At 50.5% G+C, this 20,235-nt stretch overlaps 1 protein-coding gene across 1 annotated transcript; it reads left to right on the top strand.

Annotated features, from left to right (window-relative positions):
* Positions 1–3,468: 3,468 nt before the first annotated feature.
* mettl21e (methyltransferase like 21e) lies at positions 3,469–19,727 on the top strand. The gene is made up of 4 exons (XM_042313824.1): positions 3,469–3,758; positions 14,492–14,649; positions 17,914–18,031; positions 18,585–19,727. Exons 1-4 carry the CDS (start codon positions 3,704–3,706, stop codon positions 19,007–19,009), a joined length of 756 nt encoding a protein of 251 aa, XP_042169758.1. The 5' UTR covers positions 3,469–3,703; the 3' UTR covers positions 19,010–19,727.
* Positions 19,728–20,235: the final 508 nt, after the last annotated feature.

Genomic DNA, 20,235 nt, shown 5'->3' with positions numbered 1-20,235 from the left:
CAGCAGGTAGGGAGCAGCAGGTAGGATGCAGCAGGTAGGATGCAGCAGGTAGAATGCAGCAGGTAGAATGCAGTAGGTAAACCGTGTTCTTAGTGAGGCTAACTGTCAGTGTTTGTAATGATAATGTCCCCCTCCTTGTCACAATATTTGTCAAGGTACTCTATTTCCAACTCTGCTAGAACTCTCACCTTAGTCTCTCTCTCCCCTTTCCCCCCCTCTCTCTCTCTAGCCCTTCCTAGTCTTCTCTCTCTCTCTAGCCCTTCCTAGTCTTCTCTCTCTCTCTAGTCCTTCCTAGTCTTCCCTCTCTCTCTAGCCCTTCCCAGTCTTCTCGCTCTAGTCCTTCCTAGTCTTCTCTCTCTAGCCCTTCCTAGTCTTCTCTCTCTAGCCCTTCCTAGTCTTCTCTCTCTAGTCCTTCCCAGTCTTCTCGCTCTCTCTAGCCCTTCCCAGTCCTCTCTCTCTCTCTTGTCCTTCCCAGTCTTCTCTCTCTCTCCAGTCCTTCCTAGTCTTCTCTCTCTAGTCCTTCCTAGTCTTCTCTCTCTCTCTCTCTAGTCCTTCCTAGTCTTCTCTCTCTCTCTGCCCTTCCCAGTCTTCTCTCTCTCTGCCCTTCCCAGTCTTCTCTCTCTCTCTAGTCCTTCCCAGTCTTCTCTCTCTAGCCCTTCCTCCCACCCTTCTCTCTGTAGCCCTTCCTCCCACCCTTCTCTCTGTAGCCCTTCCTCCCAGCCTTCTCTCTGTAGCCCTTCCTCCCAGCCTTCTCTCTGTAGCCCTTCCTCCCACCCTTCTCTCTGTAGCCCTTCCTCCTAGCCTTCTCTCTCTCTAGCCCTTCCTCCCAGCCTTCTCTCTCTAGCCCTTCCTCCTAGCCTTCTCTCTCTAGCCCTTCCTCCCACCCTTCTCTCTGTAGCCCTTCCTCCCACCCTTCTCTCTGTAGCCCTTCCTCCCAGCCTTCTCTCTGTAGCCCTTCCTCCCAGCCTTCTCTCTGTAGCCCTTCCTCCCACCCTTCTCTCTGTAGCCCTTCCTCCTAGCCTTCTCTCTCTCTCTAGCCCTTCCTCCCAGCCTTCTCTCTCTAGCCCTTCCTCCTAGCCTTCTCTCTCTCTAGCCCTTCCTCCCTCTAGCCCTTCCTCCCTCTAGCCCTTCCTCCCTCTAGCCCTTCTCTCTCTCTAGCCCTTCCTCCCTCTAGCCCTTCCTCCCTCTAGCCCTTCCTCCCTCTAGCCCTTCCTCCCTCTAGCCCTTCCTCCCTCTAGCCCTTCTCTCTCTAGCCCTTCCTCCCTCTAGCCCTTCCTCCCTCTAGCCCTTCTCTCTCTCTAGCCCTTCCTCCCTCTAGCCCTTCTCTCTCTCTAGCCCTTCCTCCCTCTAGCCCTTCTCTCTCTCTAGCCCTTCCTCCCTCTAGCCCTTCCTCCTAGCCTTCTCTCTCTCTGTAGCCCTTCCTCCCACCCTTCTCTCTGTAGCCCTTCCTCCCACCCTTCTCTCTGTAGCCCTTCCTCCCAGCCTTCTCTCTGTAGCCCTTCCTCCCAGCCTTCTCTCTGTAGCCCTTCCTCCCACCCTTCTCTCTGTAGCCCTTCCTCCCAGCCTTCTCTCTCTAGCCCTTCCTCCCAGCCTTCTCTCTGTAGCCCTTCCTCCTAGCCTTCTCTCTCTCTGTAGCCCTTCCTCCCACCCTTCTCTCTGTAGCCCTTCCTCCCACCCTTCTCTCTGTAGCCCTTCCTCCCAGCCTTCTCTCTGTAGCCCTTCCTCCTAGCCTTCTCTCTCTCTGTAGCCCTTCCTCCCACCCTTCTCTCTCTAGCCCTTCCTCCCACCCTTCTCTCTGTAGCCCTTCCTCCCAGCCTTCTCTCTGTAGCCCTTCCTCCCAGCCTTCTCTCTGTAGCCCTTCCTCCCACCCTTCTCTCTCTAGCCCTTCCTCCTAGCCTTCTCTCTCTAGCCCTTCCTCCCTCTAGCCCTTCTCTCTCTCTAGCCCTTCCTCCCTCTAGCCCTTCCTCCCTCTAGCCCTTCCTCCCTCTAGCCCTTCCTCCCTCTAGCCCTTCTCTCTCTAGCCCTTCCTCCCTCTAGCCCTTCCTCCCTCTAGCCCTTCTCTCTCTCTAGCCCTTCCTCCCTCTAGCCCTTCTCTCTCTCTAGCCCTTCCTCCCTCTAGCCCTTCTCTCTCTAGCCCTTCCTCCCTCTAGCCCTTCCTCCCTCTAGCCCTTCTCTCTCTAGCCCTTCCTCCCTCTAGCCCTTCCTCCCTCTAGCCCTTCTCTCTCTCTAGCCCTTCCTCCCTCTAGCCCTTCCTCCCTCTAGCCCTTCCTCCCTCTAGCCCTTCCTCCCTCTAGCCCTTCTCTCTCTAGCCCTTCCTCCCTCTAGCCCTTCCTCCCTCTAGCCCTTCTCTCTCTCTAGCCCTTCCTCCCTCTAGCCCTTCCTCCCTCTAGCCCTTCCTCTAGACCTTCTCTCTCTCTAGCCCTTCCTCCCTCTAGCCCTTCCTCCCCTAGCCCTTCTCTCACCTGTTTTCTTCATTCTCTCTAATCCATGTTTCCCTCTCTCTCTCTGGCTGGCCCATTCTCTCTGGCTGACCCACCAGGCAGTATGCCAACAGAGGGAGGGAGGGAAGGAAGGAAAGGAGAGAGGGAGGGAGGGGGTGTACCATACCCAGTATGCCAACGGAGGGAGGGAGGGAGGGAAGGAAAGGAGGAGGGAGGAGAGTAACATACCCAGTATGCCAACGGAGGGAGGGAAGGAAAGGAGAGAAGGAGGAGAGTAACATACCCAGTATGCCAACGGAGGGAGGGAAGGAAAGGAGAGAAGGAGGAGAGTAACATACCCAGTATGCCAACGGAGGGAGGGAAGGAAAGGAGAGAGGGAGGGAGGGGGAGTACCATACCCAGTATGCCAACAGAGGGAGGGAAGGAAAGGAAGGAGGGAGGGAGGGAGAGAGAGGGGAGGGAGAGGGGAGTACCATACCCAGTATGCCAACGGAGGGAGGGAAGGGAAGGAAGGAGAGAGGGAGGGGGAGTATCATACCCAGTATGCCGAGGGAGGGAGGGAGGGAGGGAGGGAAAGGAGGGAGGGGGGGGAGTACCATACCCAGTATGCCGAGGGAGGGAGGGAGGGGGAGTACCATACCCAGTATGCCGAGGGAGGGAGGGAGGGAAGGAGGGGAGTACCATACCCAGTATGCCAACGGAGGGAGGGAAGGAAAGGAGGGAGGGAGGGGGAGTACCATACCCAGTATGCCGAGGGAGGGAGGGAGGGGGAGGGAGGGGGGGGAGTACCATACCCAGTATGCCGAGGGAGGGAGGGAGGGAGGGGGGAGTACCATACCCAGTATGCCGAGGGAGGGAGGGGGGGGAGTACCATACCCAGTATGCTGAGGGAGGGGAGGGGAGTACCATACCCAGTATGCCGAGGGAGGGAGGGAGGGAGTACCATACCCAGTATGCCGAGGGAGGGAGGGAGGGGGAGTACCATACCCAGTATGCCGAGGGAGGGAGGGAGGGGAGTACCATACCCAGTATGCCAACGGAGGGAGGGAAGGAAAGGAGAAAGAGAACCATATACCAACCCCTCACAACACACAGCCAGCTGACCTGACTCAGACTAGAGCCCATTGAGACCCGGAGCACCTAGACTAAGGACCGACGCTGTTTCCCTGGATATCCAAAACACCACTCTGGAGCAACACGGTCAGATTGTTACTGCTACTACCCACAAACCCCTCACCCCTACTCCAGAACAGGACAGAGACATGAACCCCGTCCTGACCCAGGCTGTCCAGACTGAGGAAGATGCTGAAACGGAGGGTAGGTAGAGAGCTGTCAGATCCACACGCGTACAGAACAAATGTGTCAACTGTGGGACGACTCACTATGTCAACTTTGTTGGTTATTTCTGTACGTATCAAAAGCGTCGATAGTTGAAGTGCCCTCTTGGTAGATTGGTTGTTATTCATTCATTGATGGTCACTATGAGCGGTAAAGTCATGTTTTATAGGGCTTCATAGACGTGTTTATAGCATTGTAATCGGGTACATTGACACACACACACACACACAGACACACACAGACACACACACACACACACACACAGACACACACACACACACACACACAGACACACACACACACACACACACACAGGCTGTGAAGTGATTTAAGAGCTCTTCTCTGTCTCTCCCCTCACTAGCTTACATAACTGGTATACCAGCTGCATGTCTGTGTCAGAGAGGCCGCAAATAACCTGCCAGGTGCTAATCGACTACATAGAGGGGTTACGTTTCTGGACTGAGGGGCTAGGCTACTGGGGGGTTAGGTTACTGGGGGTTAGGTTACTGAGGGGCTAGGCTACTGAGGGGCTAGGCTACTGAGGGGCTAGGCTACTGGGGGGGTTAGGTTACTGAGGGGTTAGGTTACTGAGGGGCTAGGCTACTGAGGGGCTAGGCTACTGGGGGTTAGGTTACTGAGGGGCTAGGTTACTGAGGGGCTAGGCTACTGGGGGTTAGGTTACTGAGGGGCTAGGTTACTGAGGGGCTAGGCTACTGGGGGGTTAGGTTACTGAGGGGCTAGGTTACTGAGGGGCTAGGCTACTGGGGGTTAGGTTACTGAGGGGCTAGGCTACTGAGGGGCTAGGCTACTGGGGGTTAGGTTACTGAGGGGCTAGGCTTACTGAGGGGGCTAGGCTACTGGGGGTTAGGTTACTGAGGGGCTAGGCTACTGGGGGCTAGGTTACTGGGGGGGCTAGGCTACTGGGGGTTAGGTTACTGGGGGCTAGGTTACTGAGGGGCTAGGCTACTGAGGGGTTAGGTTACTGAGGGGCTAGGCTACTGGGGGGTTAGGTTACTGAGGGGCTAGGTTACTGAGGGGCTAGGCTACTGAGGGGCTAGGCTACTGGGGGGTTAGGTTACTGAGGGGCTAGGTTACTGAGGGGCTAGGCTACTGGGGGTTAGGTTAGGTTACTGGGGGGCTAGGTTACTGAGGGGCTAGGCTACTGGGGGTTAGGTTACTGGGGGCTAGGTTACTGAGGGGCTAGGCTACTGAGGGACTAGGTTACTGAGGGGTTAGGTTACTGAGGGGCTAGGCTACTGGGGGGTTAGGTTACTGAGGGGCTAGGTTACTGAGGGGCTAGGCTACTGGGGGGTTAGGTTACTGAGGGGCTAGGCTACTGGGGGTTAGGTTACTGAGGGGCTAGGCTACTGGGGGTTAGGTTACTGAGGGGCTAGGCTACTGGGGGGTTAGGTTACTGAGGGGCTAGGTTACTGGGGGTTAGGTTACTGGGGGCTAGGTTACTGGGGGCTAGGTTACTGAGGGGCTAGGCTACTGGGGGTTAGGTTACTGAGGGGTTAGGTTACTGAGGGGCTAGGCTACTGGGGGTTAGGTTACTGGGGGGCTAGGTTACTGAGGGGCTAGGCTACTGGGGGTTAGGTTACTGAGGGGTTAGGTTACTGAGGGGCTAGGCTACTGGGGGGTTAGGTTACTGAGGGGTTAGGTTACTGAGGGGCTAGGTTACTGAGGGGCTAGGCTACTGAGGGGCTAGGCTACTGAGGGGCTAGGCTACTGGGGGTTACTGTTAGGTTACTGGACTGAGGGGCTAGGCTACTGGGGGGTTACTGGGGGCTAGGTTACTGGGGGCTAGGTTACTGAGGGGCTAGGTTACTGAGGGGCTAGGCTACTGGGGGTTAGGTTACTGGGGGCTAGGTTACTGAGGGGCTAGGCTACTGGGGGTTAGGTTACTGAGGGGCTAGGCTACTGGGGGTTAGGTTACTGGGGGCTAGGTTACTGAGGGGCTAGGCTACTGAGGGGCTAGGCTACTGAGGGGCTAGGCTACTGGGGGTTAGGTTACTGGGGGCTAGGTTACTGAGGGGCTAGGCTACTGGGGGGTTAGGTTACTGGGGGCTAGGTTACTGAGGGGCTAGGTTACTGAGGGGCTAGGCTACTGGGGGCTTAGGCTACTGGGGGCTAGGCTACTGGGGGCTAGGCTACTGAGGGACTAGGTTACTGGGGGGTTAGGTTACTGGGGGCTAGGTTACTGAGGGCTAGGTTACTGAGGGGCTAGGTTACTGAGGGGCTAGGCTTACTGAGGGGCTAGGTTACTGAGGGGCTAGGTTACTGAGGGGCTAGGTTACTGAGGTTACTGAGGGGCTAGGCTACTGAGGGTTAGGTTACTGAGGGGCTAGGTTACTGAGGGGGTTACTGGGGGCTTACTGAGGGGCTAGGTTACTGAGGGGCTAGGGGCTACTGAGGGCTAGGTTACTGAGGGGCTAGGTTACTGAGGGCTAGGTTACTGAGGGCTAGGTTACTGAGGGGTTAGGGAGGGGCTAGGTTACTGGGGGGCTAGGTTACTGAGGGGCTAGGCTACTGAGGGGCTGAGGCTAGGTGAGGGGCTAGGTTACTGAGGGGCTAGGCTACTGAGGGCTAGGTTACTGAGGGCTAGGTTACTGAGGGGTTACCAGGTTACTGAGGGCTAGGCTTACTGAGGGGCTAGGCTACTGAGGGGCTAGGTTACTGAGGGGCTAGGTTACTGAGGGGCTAGGCTACTGAGGGACTAGGCTACTGAGGGGCTAGGCTACTGAGGGGTTAGGCTACTGAGGGGCTAGGTTACTGAGGCGCTAGGTTACTGAGGGGCTAGGTTACTGAGGGGCTAGGCTACTGAGGGGCTAGGCTACTGAGGGGCTAGGTTACTGAGGGGCTAGGTTACTGGGGGCTAGGTTACTGGTGGGCTAGGCTACTGAGGGGCTAGGTTACTGGTGGGCCAGGTTACTGAGGGGCTAGGCTACTGAGGGGCTAGGTTACTGAGGGGATAGGCTACTGAGGGGCTAGGTTACTGAGGGACTAGGTTACTGAGGGGCTGGTTTACTGAGGGGCTAGGTTACTGAGGGGTTATGATTCTCTACTGAAGGACTAGGTTACTGGACTGATGCTGGGTCAGCTAGTCGTGTAGAGGGGTTATGTTACTCTACTGAAGGACTAGGTTACTGGACTGATGCTGGGTCAGCTAGTCGTGTAGAGGGGTTATGTTTCTCTACTGAGGGGTTAGGTTACTGGACTGATGCTGGGTCAGCTAGCCGTGTAGAGGGGTTATGTTACGCTGCTGACACAGTACTAACCCTAGGTCACAGGTCTCAGTTAACCCTAGGTCACAGGTCTCAGTTAACCCTAGGTCACAGGTCTCAGTTAACCCTACCTTACAGGGGACAACTAGTGAGGAGGAGGGGGCGGGGGGAGACATTCTGGGCCAAGACGAGGTCTCAACTTTAAATGGAAGATTTGGATGATGGGATACGTCAACAACCTGAGACTGTACTGACAGAGAGGATGATGGGATACGTCAACAACCTGAGACTGTACTGAGAGAGAGAGGATGATGGGATACGTCAACAACCTGAGACTGTACTGACAGAGAGGATGATGGGATACGTCAACAACCTGAGACTGTACTGACAGAGAGGTGATGGGATACGTCAACAACCTGAGACTGTACTGACAGAGAGGATGATGGGATACGTCAACAACCTGAGACTGTACTGACAGAGAGGATGATGGGATACGTCAACAACCTGTTACTGAGAGGACTGTACTGACAGAGAGGATGATGGGATACGTCAACAACCTGAGACTGTACTGAGAGAGAGGATGATGGGATACGTCAACAACCTGAGACTGTACTGACAGAGAGGATGATGGGATACGTGAACAACCTGAGACTGTACTGACAGGAGGATGATGGGATACGTCAACAACCTGAGACTGTACTGACAGAGAGGATGATGGGATACGTCAGGAGACTGTACTGACAGAGAGGATGATGGGATACGTCAACAACCTGAGACTGTACTGACAGAGAGGATGATGGGATACGTCAACAACCTGAGACTGTACTGACAGAGAGGATGATGGGATACGTCAACAACCTGAGACTGTACTGAGAGAGAGGATGATGGGATACGTCAACAACCTGAGACTGTACTGAGAGAGAGAGGATGATGGGATACGTCAACAACCTGAGACTGTACTGAGAGAGAGGATGATGGGATACGTCAACAACCTGAGACTGTACTGAGAGAGAGGATGATGGGATACGTCAACAACCTGAGACTGTACTGAGAGAGAGGATGATGGGATACGTCAACAACCTGAGACTGTACTGAGAGAGAGGATGATGGGATACGTCAACAACCTGAGACTGTACTGAGAGAGAGAGGATGATGGGATACGTCAACAACCTGAGACTGTACTGACAGAGAGGATGATGGGATACGTCAACAACCTGAGACTGTACTGACAGAGAGGATGATGGGATACGTCAACAACCTGAGACTGTACTGAGAGAGAGGATGATGGGATACGTCAACAACCTGAGACTGTACTGAGAGAGAGGATGATGGGATACGTCAACAACCTGAGACTGTACTGACAGAGAGGATGATGGGATACGTCAACAACCTGACCTGAGAGAGGATGATGGGATACGTCAACAACCTGAGACTGTACTGACAGAGAGGATGATGGGATACGTCAACAACCTGAGACTGTACTGACAGAGAGGATGATGGGATACGTCAACAACCTGAGACTGTACTGACAGAGAGGATGATGGGATACGTCAACAACCTGAGACTGTACTGACAGAGAGGATGATGGGATACGTCAACAACCTGAGACTGTACTGACAGAGGATGATGGGATACGTCAACAACCTGAGACTGTACTGACAGAGAGGATGATGGGATACGTCAACAACGAGAGACTGTACTGAGAGAGGGGATGGGATACGTCAACAACCTGAGACTGTACTGACAGAGAGGATGATGGGATACGTCAACAACCTGAGACTGTACTGAGAGAGAGGATGATGGGATACGTCAACAACCTGAGACTGTACTGAGAGAGAGGATGATGGGATACGTCAACAACCTGAGACTGTACTGAGAGAGAGGATGATGGGATACGTCAACAACCTGAGACTATACTGAGAGGATGATGGGATACTGAGACTGTACTGAGAGGATGATGGGATACGTCAACAACCTGAGACTGTACTGAGAGAGATGATGGGGATACGTCAACAACCTGAGACTGTACTGAGAGAGAGGATGATGGGATACGTCAACAACCTGAGACTGTACTGACAGAGAGGATGATGGGATACGTCAACAACCTGAGACTGTACTGACATGATGGGATACTGTCAACAACCTGAGACTGTACTGATGATGGGATACGTCAACAACCTGAACTGTACTGAGACTGTACTGACAGAGAGGATGATGGGATACGTCAACAACCTGAGACTGTACTGACAGAGAGGATGATGGGATACGTCAACAACCTGAGACTGTACTGACAGAGAGGATGATGGGATACGTCAACAACCTGAGACTGTACTGACAGAGAGGATGATGGGATACGTCAACAACCTGAGACTGTACTGACAGAGAGGATGATGGGATACGTCAACAACCTGAGACTGTACTGAGACTGTAGACAGGATGATGGGATACGTCAACAACCTGAGACTGTACTGACAGAGAGGATGATGGGATACGTCAACAACCTGAGACTGTACTGACAGAGAGGATGATGGGATACGTCAACAACCTGAGACTGTACTGAGAGAGAGGATGATGGGATACGTCAACAACCTGAGACTGTACTGACTGTAGAGAGGATGATGGGATACGTCAACAACCTGAGACTGTACTGAGAGAGAGGATGATGGGATACGTCAACAACCTGAGACTGTACTGACAGAGAGGATGATGGGATACGTCAACAACCTGAGACTGTACTGACAGACTGTACTGTACTGAGAGAGAGGATGATGGGATGTTACTGACAGAGCAACCTGAGACTGTACTGACAGAGAGGATGATGGGATACGTCAACAACCTGAGACTGTACTGACAGAGAGGATGATGGGATACGTCAACAACCTGAGACTGTACTGAGAGAGAGAGATGATGGGATACGTCAACAACCTGAGACTGTACTGACAGAGAGGATGATGGGATACGTCAACAACCTGAGACTGTACTGAGAGAGAGAGGATGATGGGATACGTCAACAACCTGAGACTGTACTGACAGAGAGGATGATGGGATACGTCAACAACCTGAGACTGTACTGAGAGAGAGGATGATGGGATACGTCTACAACCTGAGACTGTACTGAGAGAGAGGATGATGGGATACGTCAACAACCTGAGACTGTACTGACAGAGAGGATGATGGGATACGTCAACAACCTGAGACTGTACTGACAGAGAGGGGGCATGATGGGATACGTCAACAACCTGAGACTGTACTGACAGAGAGGATGATGGGATACGTCAACAACCTGAGACTGTACTGACAGAGAGGATGATGGGATACGTCAACAACCTGAGACTGTACTGACAGAGAGGATGATGGGATACGTCAACAACCTGAGACTGTACTGAGAGAGAGGATGATGGGATACGTCAACAACCTGAGACTGTACTGACAGAGAGGATGATGGGATACGTCAACAACCTGAGACTGTACTGACAGAGAGGATGATGGGATACGTCAACAACCTGAGACTGTACTGACAGAGAGGATGATGGGATACGTCAACAACCTGAGACTGTACTGAGAGAGAGGATGATGGGATACGTCAACAACCTGAGACTGTACTGACAGAGAGGATGATGGGATACGTCAACAACCTGAGACTGTACAGAGAGATGATGGGATACGTCAACAACCTGAGACTGTACTGACAGAGAGGATGATGGGATACGTCAACAACCTGAGACTGTACTGACAGAGAGGATGATGGGATACGTCAACAACCTGAGACTGTACTGACAGAGAGGATGATGGGATACGTCAACAACCTGAGACTGTACTGAGAGAGAGGATGATGGGATACGTCAACAACCTGAGACTGTACAGAGAGAGGATGATGGGATACGTCACAACCTGAGACTGTACTGAGAGAGAGGATGATGGGATACGTCAACAACCTGAGACTGTACTGACAGAGAGGATGATGGGATACGTCAACAACCTGAGACTGTACTGACAGAGAGGATGATGGGATACGTCAACAACCTGAGACTGTACTGACAGAGAGGATGATGGGATACGTCAACAACCTGAGACTGTACTGACAGAGAGGATGATGGGATACGTCAACAACCTGAGACTGTACTGACAGAGAGGATGATGGGATACGTCAACAACCTGAGACTGTACTGACAGAGAGGATGATGGGATACGTCAACAACCTGAGACTGTACTAGAGAGAGGATGATGGGATACGTCAACAACCTGAGACTGTACTGACAGAGAGGATGATGGGATACGTCAACAACCTGAGACTGTACTGACTAGAGAGGATGATGGGATATCGTCAACAACCTGAGACTGTACTGACAGAGAGGATGATGGGATACGTCAACAACCTGAGACTGTACTGAGAGAGAGGATGATGGGATACGTCAACAACCTGAGACTGTACTGACAGAGAGGATGATGGGATACGTCAACAACCTGAGACTGTACTGACAGAGAGGATGATGGGATACGTCAACAACCTGAGACTGTACTGACAGAGAGGATGATGGGATACGTCAACAACCTGAGACTGTACTGAGAGAGGATGATGGGATACGTCAACAACCTGAGACTGTACTGAGAGAGAGGATGATGGGATACGTCAACAACCTGAGACTGTACTGACAGAGAGGATGATGGGATACGTCAACAACCTGAGACTGTACTGAGAGAGAGGATGATGGGATACGTCAACAACCTGAGACTGTACTGACAGAGAGGATGATGGGATACGTCAACAACCTGAGACTGTACTGACAGAGAGGATGATGGGATCATCCTCAACAACCTGAGACTGTACTGACAGAGAGGATGATGGGATACCTCAACAACCTGAGACTGTACTGAGAGAGGATGATGGGATCTTCAACAACCTGAGACTGTACTGAGAGAGAGGATGATGGGATACTCAACAACCTGAGACTGTACTGACAGAGAGGATGATGGGATCACAACAACCTGAGACTGTACTGAGAGAGAGATGATGATGGGATACGTCAACAACCTGAGACTGTACTGAGAGACTGACATGATGGGATCGTCAACAACCTGAGACTGTACTGAGAGAGAGGATGATGGGATCGTCAACAACCTGAGACTGTACTGACAGAGAGGATGATGGGATACGTCAACAACCTGAGACTGTACAGAGAGGATGATGGGATACGTCAACAACCTGAGACTGTACTGACAGAGAGGATGATGGGATACGTCAACAACCTGAGACTGTACTGAGAGAGAGAGGATGATGGGATACGTCAACAACCTGAGACTGTACTGAGAGAGAGGATGATGGGATACGTCAACAACCTGAGACTGTACTGAGAGAGAGGATGATGGGATACGTCAACAACCTGAGACTGTACTGACAGAGAGGATGATGGGATCATCAACAACCTGAGACTGTACTGACCTTCCCCTCAACAACCTGAGACTGTACTGACAGACCCTTATGGGATACGTTCAACATCCTGACTAACTGTACTGACAGAGAGGATGATGGGATCGTCTCAACCTGAGACTGTACTGACAGAGAGGATGATGGGATCACGTCAACAACCTGAGACTGTACTGACAGAGAGGATGATGGGATCACCTTCATCAACCTGAGACTGTACACTGACAGAGAGGATGATGGGATCACCTTCATCAACCTGAGACTGTACTGACAGAGAGGATGATGGGATTCATCATCAACAACCTGAGACTGTACTGACAGAGAGGATGATGGGATCGTCAACCTCCTGAGACTGTACTGACCAGAGAGGGATGATGGGATCCTCAACAAACTGAGACTGTACCTGAGAAGAGGATGATGGGATACGTCAACAACCTGAGACTGTACTGACAGAGAGGATGATGGGATACGTCAACAACCTGAGACTGTACTGACAGAGAGGATGATGGGATACGTTCATCAACCTGAGACTGTACTGACAGAGATGGTGATGGGATCACGTCAACAACCTGAGACTGTACTGACAGAGAGGATGATGGGATACATCAACAACCTGAGACTGTACTGACTAGAGAGGATGATGGGATACCTTCATCAACCTGAGACTGTACTGAGAGAGAGGGATGATGGGATACGTCAACAACCTGAGACTGTCACTGACAGAGAGGATGATGGGATACGTCAACAACCTGAGACTGTACTGACAGAGAGGATGATGGGATACGCCATCAACCTGAGACTGTACTGAGAGAGAGGATGATCATCCGTCACAACCTGAGACTGTACTGACAGAGAGGATGATGGGATACTTCATCAACCTGAGACTGTACTAACAGAGGATGATGGGATACGTCAACAACCTGAGACTGTACTGACAGAGAGGATGATGGGATCACGTCAACAACCTGAGACTGTCATCTGACTAAGAGGATGATGGTCACCTTCATCAACCTGACTACTGACAGAGAGGATGATGGGATCACGTCATCCTCCTGAGACTGTACTGACAGAGAGGATGATCATCCGTCACAACCTGAGACTTACTGAGAGAGAGGATGATGGGATCCTCACAACCTGAGACTGTACTGAGAGAGAGGATGATGGGATACGTCATCAACCTGAGACTGTACTGAAGATGATGGGATATGTCAACAACCTGAGACTGTACTGCATGATGGGATCACTCAACAACCTGAGACTGTACTGACAGACAGGATGATGGGATACGTCAACAACCTGAGACTGTACTGACAGAGAGGATGATGGGATACGTCATCAACCTGAGACTGTACTGACAGAGAGAGGATGATGGGATCACGTCAACAACCTGAGACTGTACTGACAGAGAGGATGATGGGATACGTCAACAACCTGAGACTGTACTGAGAGAGAGGATGATGGGATACGTCATCAACCTGAGACTGTACTGACAGAGAGGATGATGGGATACTCAACAACCTGAGACTGTACCTCACTAGAGGATGATGGGATACGTCAACAACCTGAGACTGTACTGACCCTTAGGATGATGGGATCATCCTCACTAACACTGAGACTGTACTGAGAGAGAGGATGATGGGATACGTCAACAACCTGAGACTGTACTGACAGAGAGGATGATGGGATCATCCTCAACAACCTGAGACTGTACTGAGAGGATGATGGGATACGTCAACAACCTGAGACTATACTGAGAGGATGATGGGATACGTCAACAACCTGAGACTGTACTGAGAGGATGATGGGATACGTCAACAACCTACTTTTATTTAACTAGGCAAGTCAGTTAAGAACAAATTCTTATTTTTCAAACACGCCCTGTTCAGGGACAGAATGACAGAGTTGTACCTTGTCAGCTCGGGGATTTGAACTTGCAACCTTCTGGTTACTACCCAACCTCTAACCACTAGGCTACCCTGCCGCCCCTGAGAGAGAGGACGATGGGAAATAGTTCCATATCACGTGTCCTACATAGAATAAATATGATTTAATTGTGTTGCCAGGTGTCGATGTGGATGCTGAGCTGGCAGCTGCCATCATGTCCAGGAGGATCATCCAGTCTCTGATCACCGTGGAAGCCTGGGAGGGATACACCTTCGCTGACCATCAGATCAAGATCAAGGAGTCACATGACCTCTATGGAGCTGTGATGTGGCCCTCGGTACAACAAGCGCCTTCCGCCCACCTTCATCATCCTCACTAACACTACCGCTCAACTTCATCATCCTCACTAACACTACCCTTCCCCTCACCTTCATCATCCTCACTAACACTACCGCTCACCTTCATCATCCTCACTAACACTACCCTTATGGTCACCTTCATCATCCTCACTAACACTACCCTTATGGTCACCTTCATCATCCTCACTAACACTACCCTTATGGTCACCTTCATCATCCTCACTAACACTACCCTTATGGTCACCTTCATCATCCTCACTAACAATACCCTTCTGCTCACCTTCATCATCCTCACTAACACTACCCTTATGGTCACCTTCATCACCCTCACTAACAATACCCTTATGGTCACCTTCATCATCCTCACTAACACTACCCTTATGGTCACCTTCATCATCCTCACTAACACTACCCTTATGGTCACCTTCGTCATCCTCACTAACACTACCGCTCACCTTCATCATCCTCACTAACACTACCCTTATGGTCACCTTCATCATCCTCACTATCACTACCCTACCGCTCATCTTCATCAGCCTCACTAACACTACCCTTATGGTCACCTTCATCATCCTCACTAACACTACCCTTATGGTCACCTTCATCATCCTCACTAACAATACCCTTCTGCTCACCTTCATCATCCTCACTAACACTACCCTAATGGTGACCTTCATCACCCTCACTAACAATACCCTTCTGCTCACCTTCATCATCCTCACTAACACTACCCTTATGGTCACCTTCATCACCCTCACTAACAATACCCTTCTGCTCACCTTCATCATCCTCACTAACACTACCCTTATGGTCACCTTCATCATCCTCACTAACACTACCCTTATGGTCACCTTCATCATCCTCACTAACACTACCCTTATGGTCACCTTCATCATCCCTCACTAACACTACCCTTATGGTCACCTTCATCATCCTCACTAACACTACCCTTATGGTCACCTTCATCATCCTCACTAACAATACCCACTACCCTATGGTCACCTTCATCATCCTCACTAACACTACCCTTATGGTCACCTTCATCATCCACTCACTAACACTACCCTTATGGTCACCTTCATCATCCTCACTAACACTACCCTTATGGTCACCTTCATCATCCTCACTAACACTACCCTTATGGTCACCTTCATCATCCTCACTAACACTACCCTTATGGTCACCTTCATCATCCTCACTAACACTACCCTTATGGTCACCTTCATCATCCTCACTAACACTACCCTTATGGTCACCTTCATCATCCTCACTAACACTACCCTTATGGTCATCTTCATCATCCTCACTAACACTACCCTTATGGTCATTCATCATCCTCACTAACACTACCTTCATCATCCTCATCATCCTCACCTCACTAACACTACCCTATCATCTCACTAACACTACCCTATGGTCACCTTCATCATCCTCACTAACACTACCCTTATGGTCACCTTCATCATCCTCACTAACACTACCCTTATGGTCACCTTCATCATCCTCACTAACACTACCCTTATGGTCACCTTCATCATCCTCACTAACACTACCCTTATGGTCACACTAACACTCATCTTCATCATCCTCACTAACACTACCCTTATGGTCACCTTCATCATCCTCACTAACACTACCCTTATGGTCACCTTCATCATCCACTAACACTACCCTTCACTAACACTACCCTTATGGTCACCTTCATCATCCTCACTAACACTACCCTTATGGTCACCTTCATCATCCTCACTAACACTACCCTTATGGTCACCTTCATCATCCTCACTAACACTACCCTTATGGTCACCTTCATCATCCTCACTAACACTACCCTTATGGTCACCTTCATCATCCTCACTAACACTACCCTTATGGTCACCTTCATCATCCTCACTAACACTACCCCTTATGGTCACCTTCATCATCCTCACTAACACTACCCTTATGGTCACCTTCATCATCCTCACTAACACTACCCTTATGGTCACCTTCATCATCCTCACTAACACTACCCTTATGGTCACCTTCATCATCCTCACTAACACTACCCTTATGGTCACCTTCATCATCTTCATCATGGTCACCTTCATCATCCTCACTAACACTACCCTTATGGTCACCTTCATCATCCTCACTAACACTACCACTCACTACCCTATGGTCACCTTCATCATCCTCACTAACACTACCCTTATGGTCACCTTCATCATCCTCACTAACACTACCCTTATGGTCACCTTCATCATCCTCACTAACACTACCCTTATGGTCACCTTCATCATCCTCACTAACACTACCCTTATGGTCACCTTCATCATCCTCACTAACACTACCCTTATGGTCACCTTCATCATCCTCACTAACACTACCCTTATGGTCACCTTCATCATCCTCACTAACACTACCCTTATGGTCACCTTCATCATCCTCACTAACACTACCCTTATGGTCACCTTCATCATCCTCACTAACACTACCCTTATGGTCACCTTCATCATCCTCACTAACACTACCCTTATGGTCACCTTCATCATCCTCACTAACACTACCCTTATGGTCACCTTCATCATCCTCACTATCACTACCCTTATGGTCACCTTCATCATCCTCACTAACACTACCCTTATGGTCACCTTCATCTCCTCATCATCCTCATCATCCTCACTACACTACCCTTTCATGGTCACACTTCATCATCCTCACTAACACTACCCTTATGGTCACCTTCATCATCCTCACTAACACTACCCTTATGGTCATCTTCATCATCCTCACTATCACTACCCTTATGGTCACCTTCATCATCCTCACTAACACTACCCTTATGGTCACCTTCATCATCCTCACTACACTACCCTTATGGTCACCTTCATCATCCTCACTATCACTACCCTTATGGTCACCTTCATCATCCTCACTATCACTACCCTTATGGTCATCTTCATCATCCTCACTATCACTACCCTTATGGTCACCTTCATCATCCTCACTATCACTACCCTTATGGTCACCTTCATCATCCTCACTATCACTACCCTTATGGTCACCTTCATCATCCTCACTATCACTACCCTTATGGTCACCTTCATCATCCTCACTACTCACTACCCATTCACACTAATCTTCATCACAATCATTACTTTTAAATTCCACTTTTTTCCTCACCATGTACATCTTCATCCATCAACTTCATTTTTATAATGTCAGTTAGTTCACATTGCATTGTGTTTATTTCCCATCAGGCCATAGTGCTGTGTTACTTCCTGGATACGCACCGCGAGACGTACAACCTGCTGGACAAGAACGTCATCGAGCTGGGCGCCGGGACCGGTCTGGTCTCCATAGTTACAAGCCTTCTAGGTGAGACAATGTTATATTTACAAAGTCGCACGGGTGGTCCCAGACACCCTCCTCATATCACTGAGCTGCCCTGGGGGGTCCCAGACACCCTCCTCTTACCACTGAGCTGTCCTGGGGGGTCCCAGACACCCTCCTCATATCACTGAGCTGTCCTGGGGGGTCCCAGACACCCTCCTCATATCACTGAGCTGTCCTGGGGGGACGAGGCTATGAGGGGTGGCCAGTCGGTCGTCTACTGGCTGTGCCGGGTGGAGATTATAACAGAACATGGCCAAGATGTTCAAATGTTCATAGATTACCAGCAGGGTCAAATAATAATAATAATAACAGTAGTTGTCGAGGGTGCAACAGGTCAGCACCTCAGGAGTAAATGTCAGTTGGCTTTTCATAGCCGATCATTAAGAGTATCTCTAACGCTCCTGCTGTCTCTAGAGAGTTGAAAACAGCAGGTCTGGGACAGGTAGCACGTCCGGTCCGGTGAAACCGCCCTCTTCAGAGGACAGACATCTCCTTCCTGTTTGGTAACTGGTGTTTGTTTGTGTTTATTTCCTAGGTGCCAAGGTGACGTCCACAGACCTGCCGGAGGTGCTGAGTAACCTGCAGTATAACGTACTGCGTAACACCAGGGGTTCCTGTAGACACCCTCCTCGGGTCACTGAGCTGTCCTGGGGGAAGGAGCTGGAACAACACTTCCCTCAGGCTGCCTGTCACTACGACTACGTGTTCGCTGCCGATGTGGTGTACTGCCACCCCTACCTGGCGGAACTCTTGGACACCTTCGATCACCTGTGTCAGGACGGGACGGAGATCCTCTGGGCCATGAGGTTCCGTCTGGACAGAGAGAACCAGTTTGTAGAACGGTTCCAGACCAGGTTCCGTCTGGATGAACTGTACGATCTGCCCAGTCTCAGTATCAAACTGTACCGAGCATCAAGGAAGGAGATGGGGAGGAAGACACGGTCTGGAGAGGCAGCTTAATACTACCATGCTCTACGGAAGCAGTCTGAGACACTGCAGGGGGATGGAGAGATGAGGATGTGAATGTGTGTTATTTGATTGAATCCCGGCCACACACTCAGAGAATCAACAAAGGCATTGTTGAGAAGCGCATTACATTTAACTCTTGAAGGTAATTTACCCTTTGATCCGACATCCACAGCATCTCGGGGGAATTGTAGTGTCATGGCCCAGAAGATCATTTATTGGAGCCCTTTTATGTTTGGTTGTTACTGTCCTCTTTATGGAGGCTACTGTCCTCTTTACAGAGGTTACTGTTCTCTTATTCGGAGGCTACTGTCCTCTTTACGGAGGCTACTGTTCTCTTTACGGAGGCTACTGTTCTCTTTACGGAGGTTACTGTCCTCTTTACAGAGGTTACTGTCCTCTTTACAGAGGTTACTGTCCTCTTTACAGAGGTTACTGTCCTCTTTACAGAGGTTACTGTCCTCTTTACAGAGGTTACTGTCCTCTTTACAGAGGTTACTGTCCTCTTTACGGAGGCTACTGTTCTCTTTACGGAGGCTACTGTCCTCTTTACGGAGGCTACTGTCCTCTTTACAGAGGTTACTGTCCTCTTTACAGAGGTTACTGTCCTCTTTACAGAGGTTACTGTCCTCTTTATAGAGGTTACTGTCCTCTTTACAGAGGTTACTGTCCTCTTTACGGAGGTTACTGTCCTCTTTACGGAGGTTACTGTCCTCTTCCTCTTTACGGAGGTTACTGTCCTCTTTACGGAGGTTACTGTCCTCTTTACGAGGTTACTGTCCTCTTTACGAGGTTACTGTCCTCTTTACAGAGGTTACTGTCCTCTTTACGTGGAGTTTACTGTCCTCTTTACGGAGGTTACTGTCCTCTTTACGGAGGTTACTGTCCTCTTTACGGAGGTTACTGTCCTCTTTACATGAGGTTACTGTCCTCTTTACAGAGGTTACTGTCCTCTTTGTCTTTACTGTCCTTCTTACGGAGGTTACTGTCCTCTTTACGGAGGTTACTGTCCTCTTTACGGAGGTTACTGTCCTCTTTACGGAGGTTACTGTCCTCTTTCACGGGGTTACTGTCCTCTTTACTTTATCTGAGTTTACTGTCCTCTTTACGGAGGTTACTGTCCCTTCCCTTCACATGAAACTCTCCTTCCCTTCATATCTGGTTCTTGAACTCTCCTTCCCTTCATGTCTGGGTCTTGAACTCTCCTTCCCTTCACTGGG

Source organism: Oncorhynchus tshawytscha, unplaced genomic scaffold, assembly GCF_018296145.1.
Source record: "Oncorhynchus tshawytscha isolate Ot180627B unplaced genomic scaffold, Otsh_v2.0 Un_contig_837_pilon_pilon, whole genome shotgun sequence".
NCBI classification, from domain to species: Eukaryota; Metazoa; Chordata; class Actinopteri; order Salmoniformes; family Salmonidae; genus Oncorhynchus; species Oncorhynchus tshawytscha.
This window is presented reverse-complemented; position numbering and strand designations above follow the sequence as displayed.

Excerpts from the sequence above, each read along its gene's own strand:
- mettl21e (XM_042313824.1), top strand. The coding sequence starts at position 3,704 with ATGAACCCCGTCCTGACCCAGGCTGTCCAGACTGAGGAAGATGCTGAA. Across the intron at positions 3,759-14,491 it reads GGAAGATGCTGAAACGGAGG|GTGTCGATGTGGATGCTGAG; the intron begins GTAGGTAGAGAG and ends TTGTGTTGCCAG. Across the intron at positions 14,650-17,913 it reads GAGCTGTGATGTGGCCCTCG|GCCATAGTGCTGTGTTACTT; the intron begins GTACAACAAGCG and ends ATTTCCCATCAG.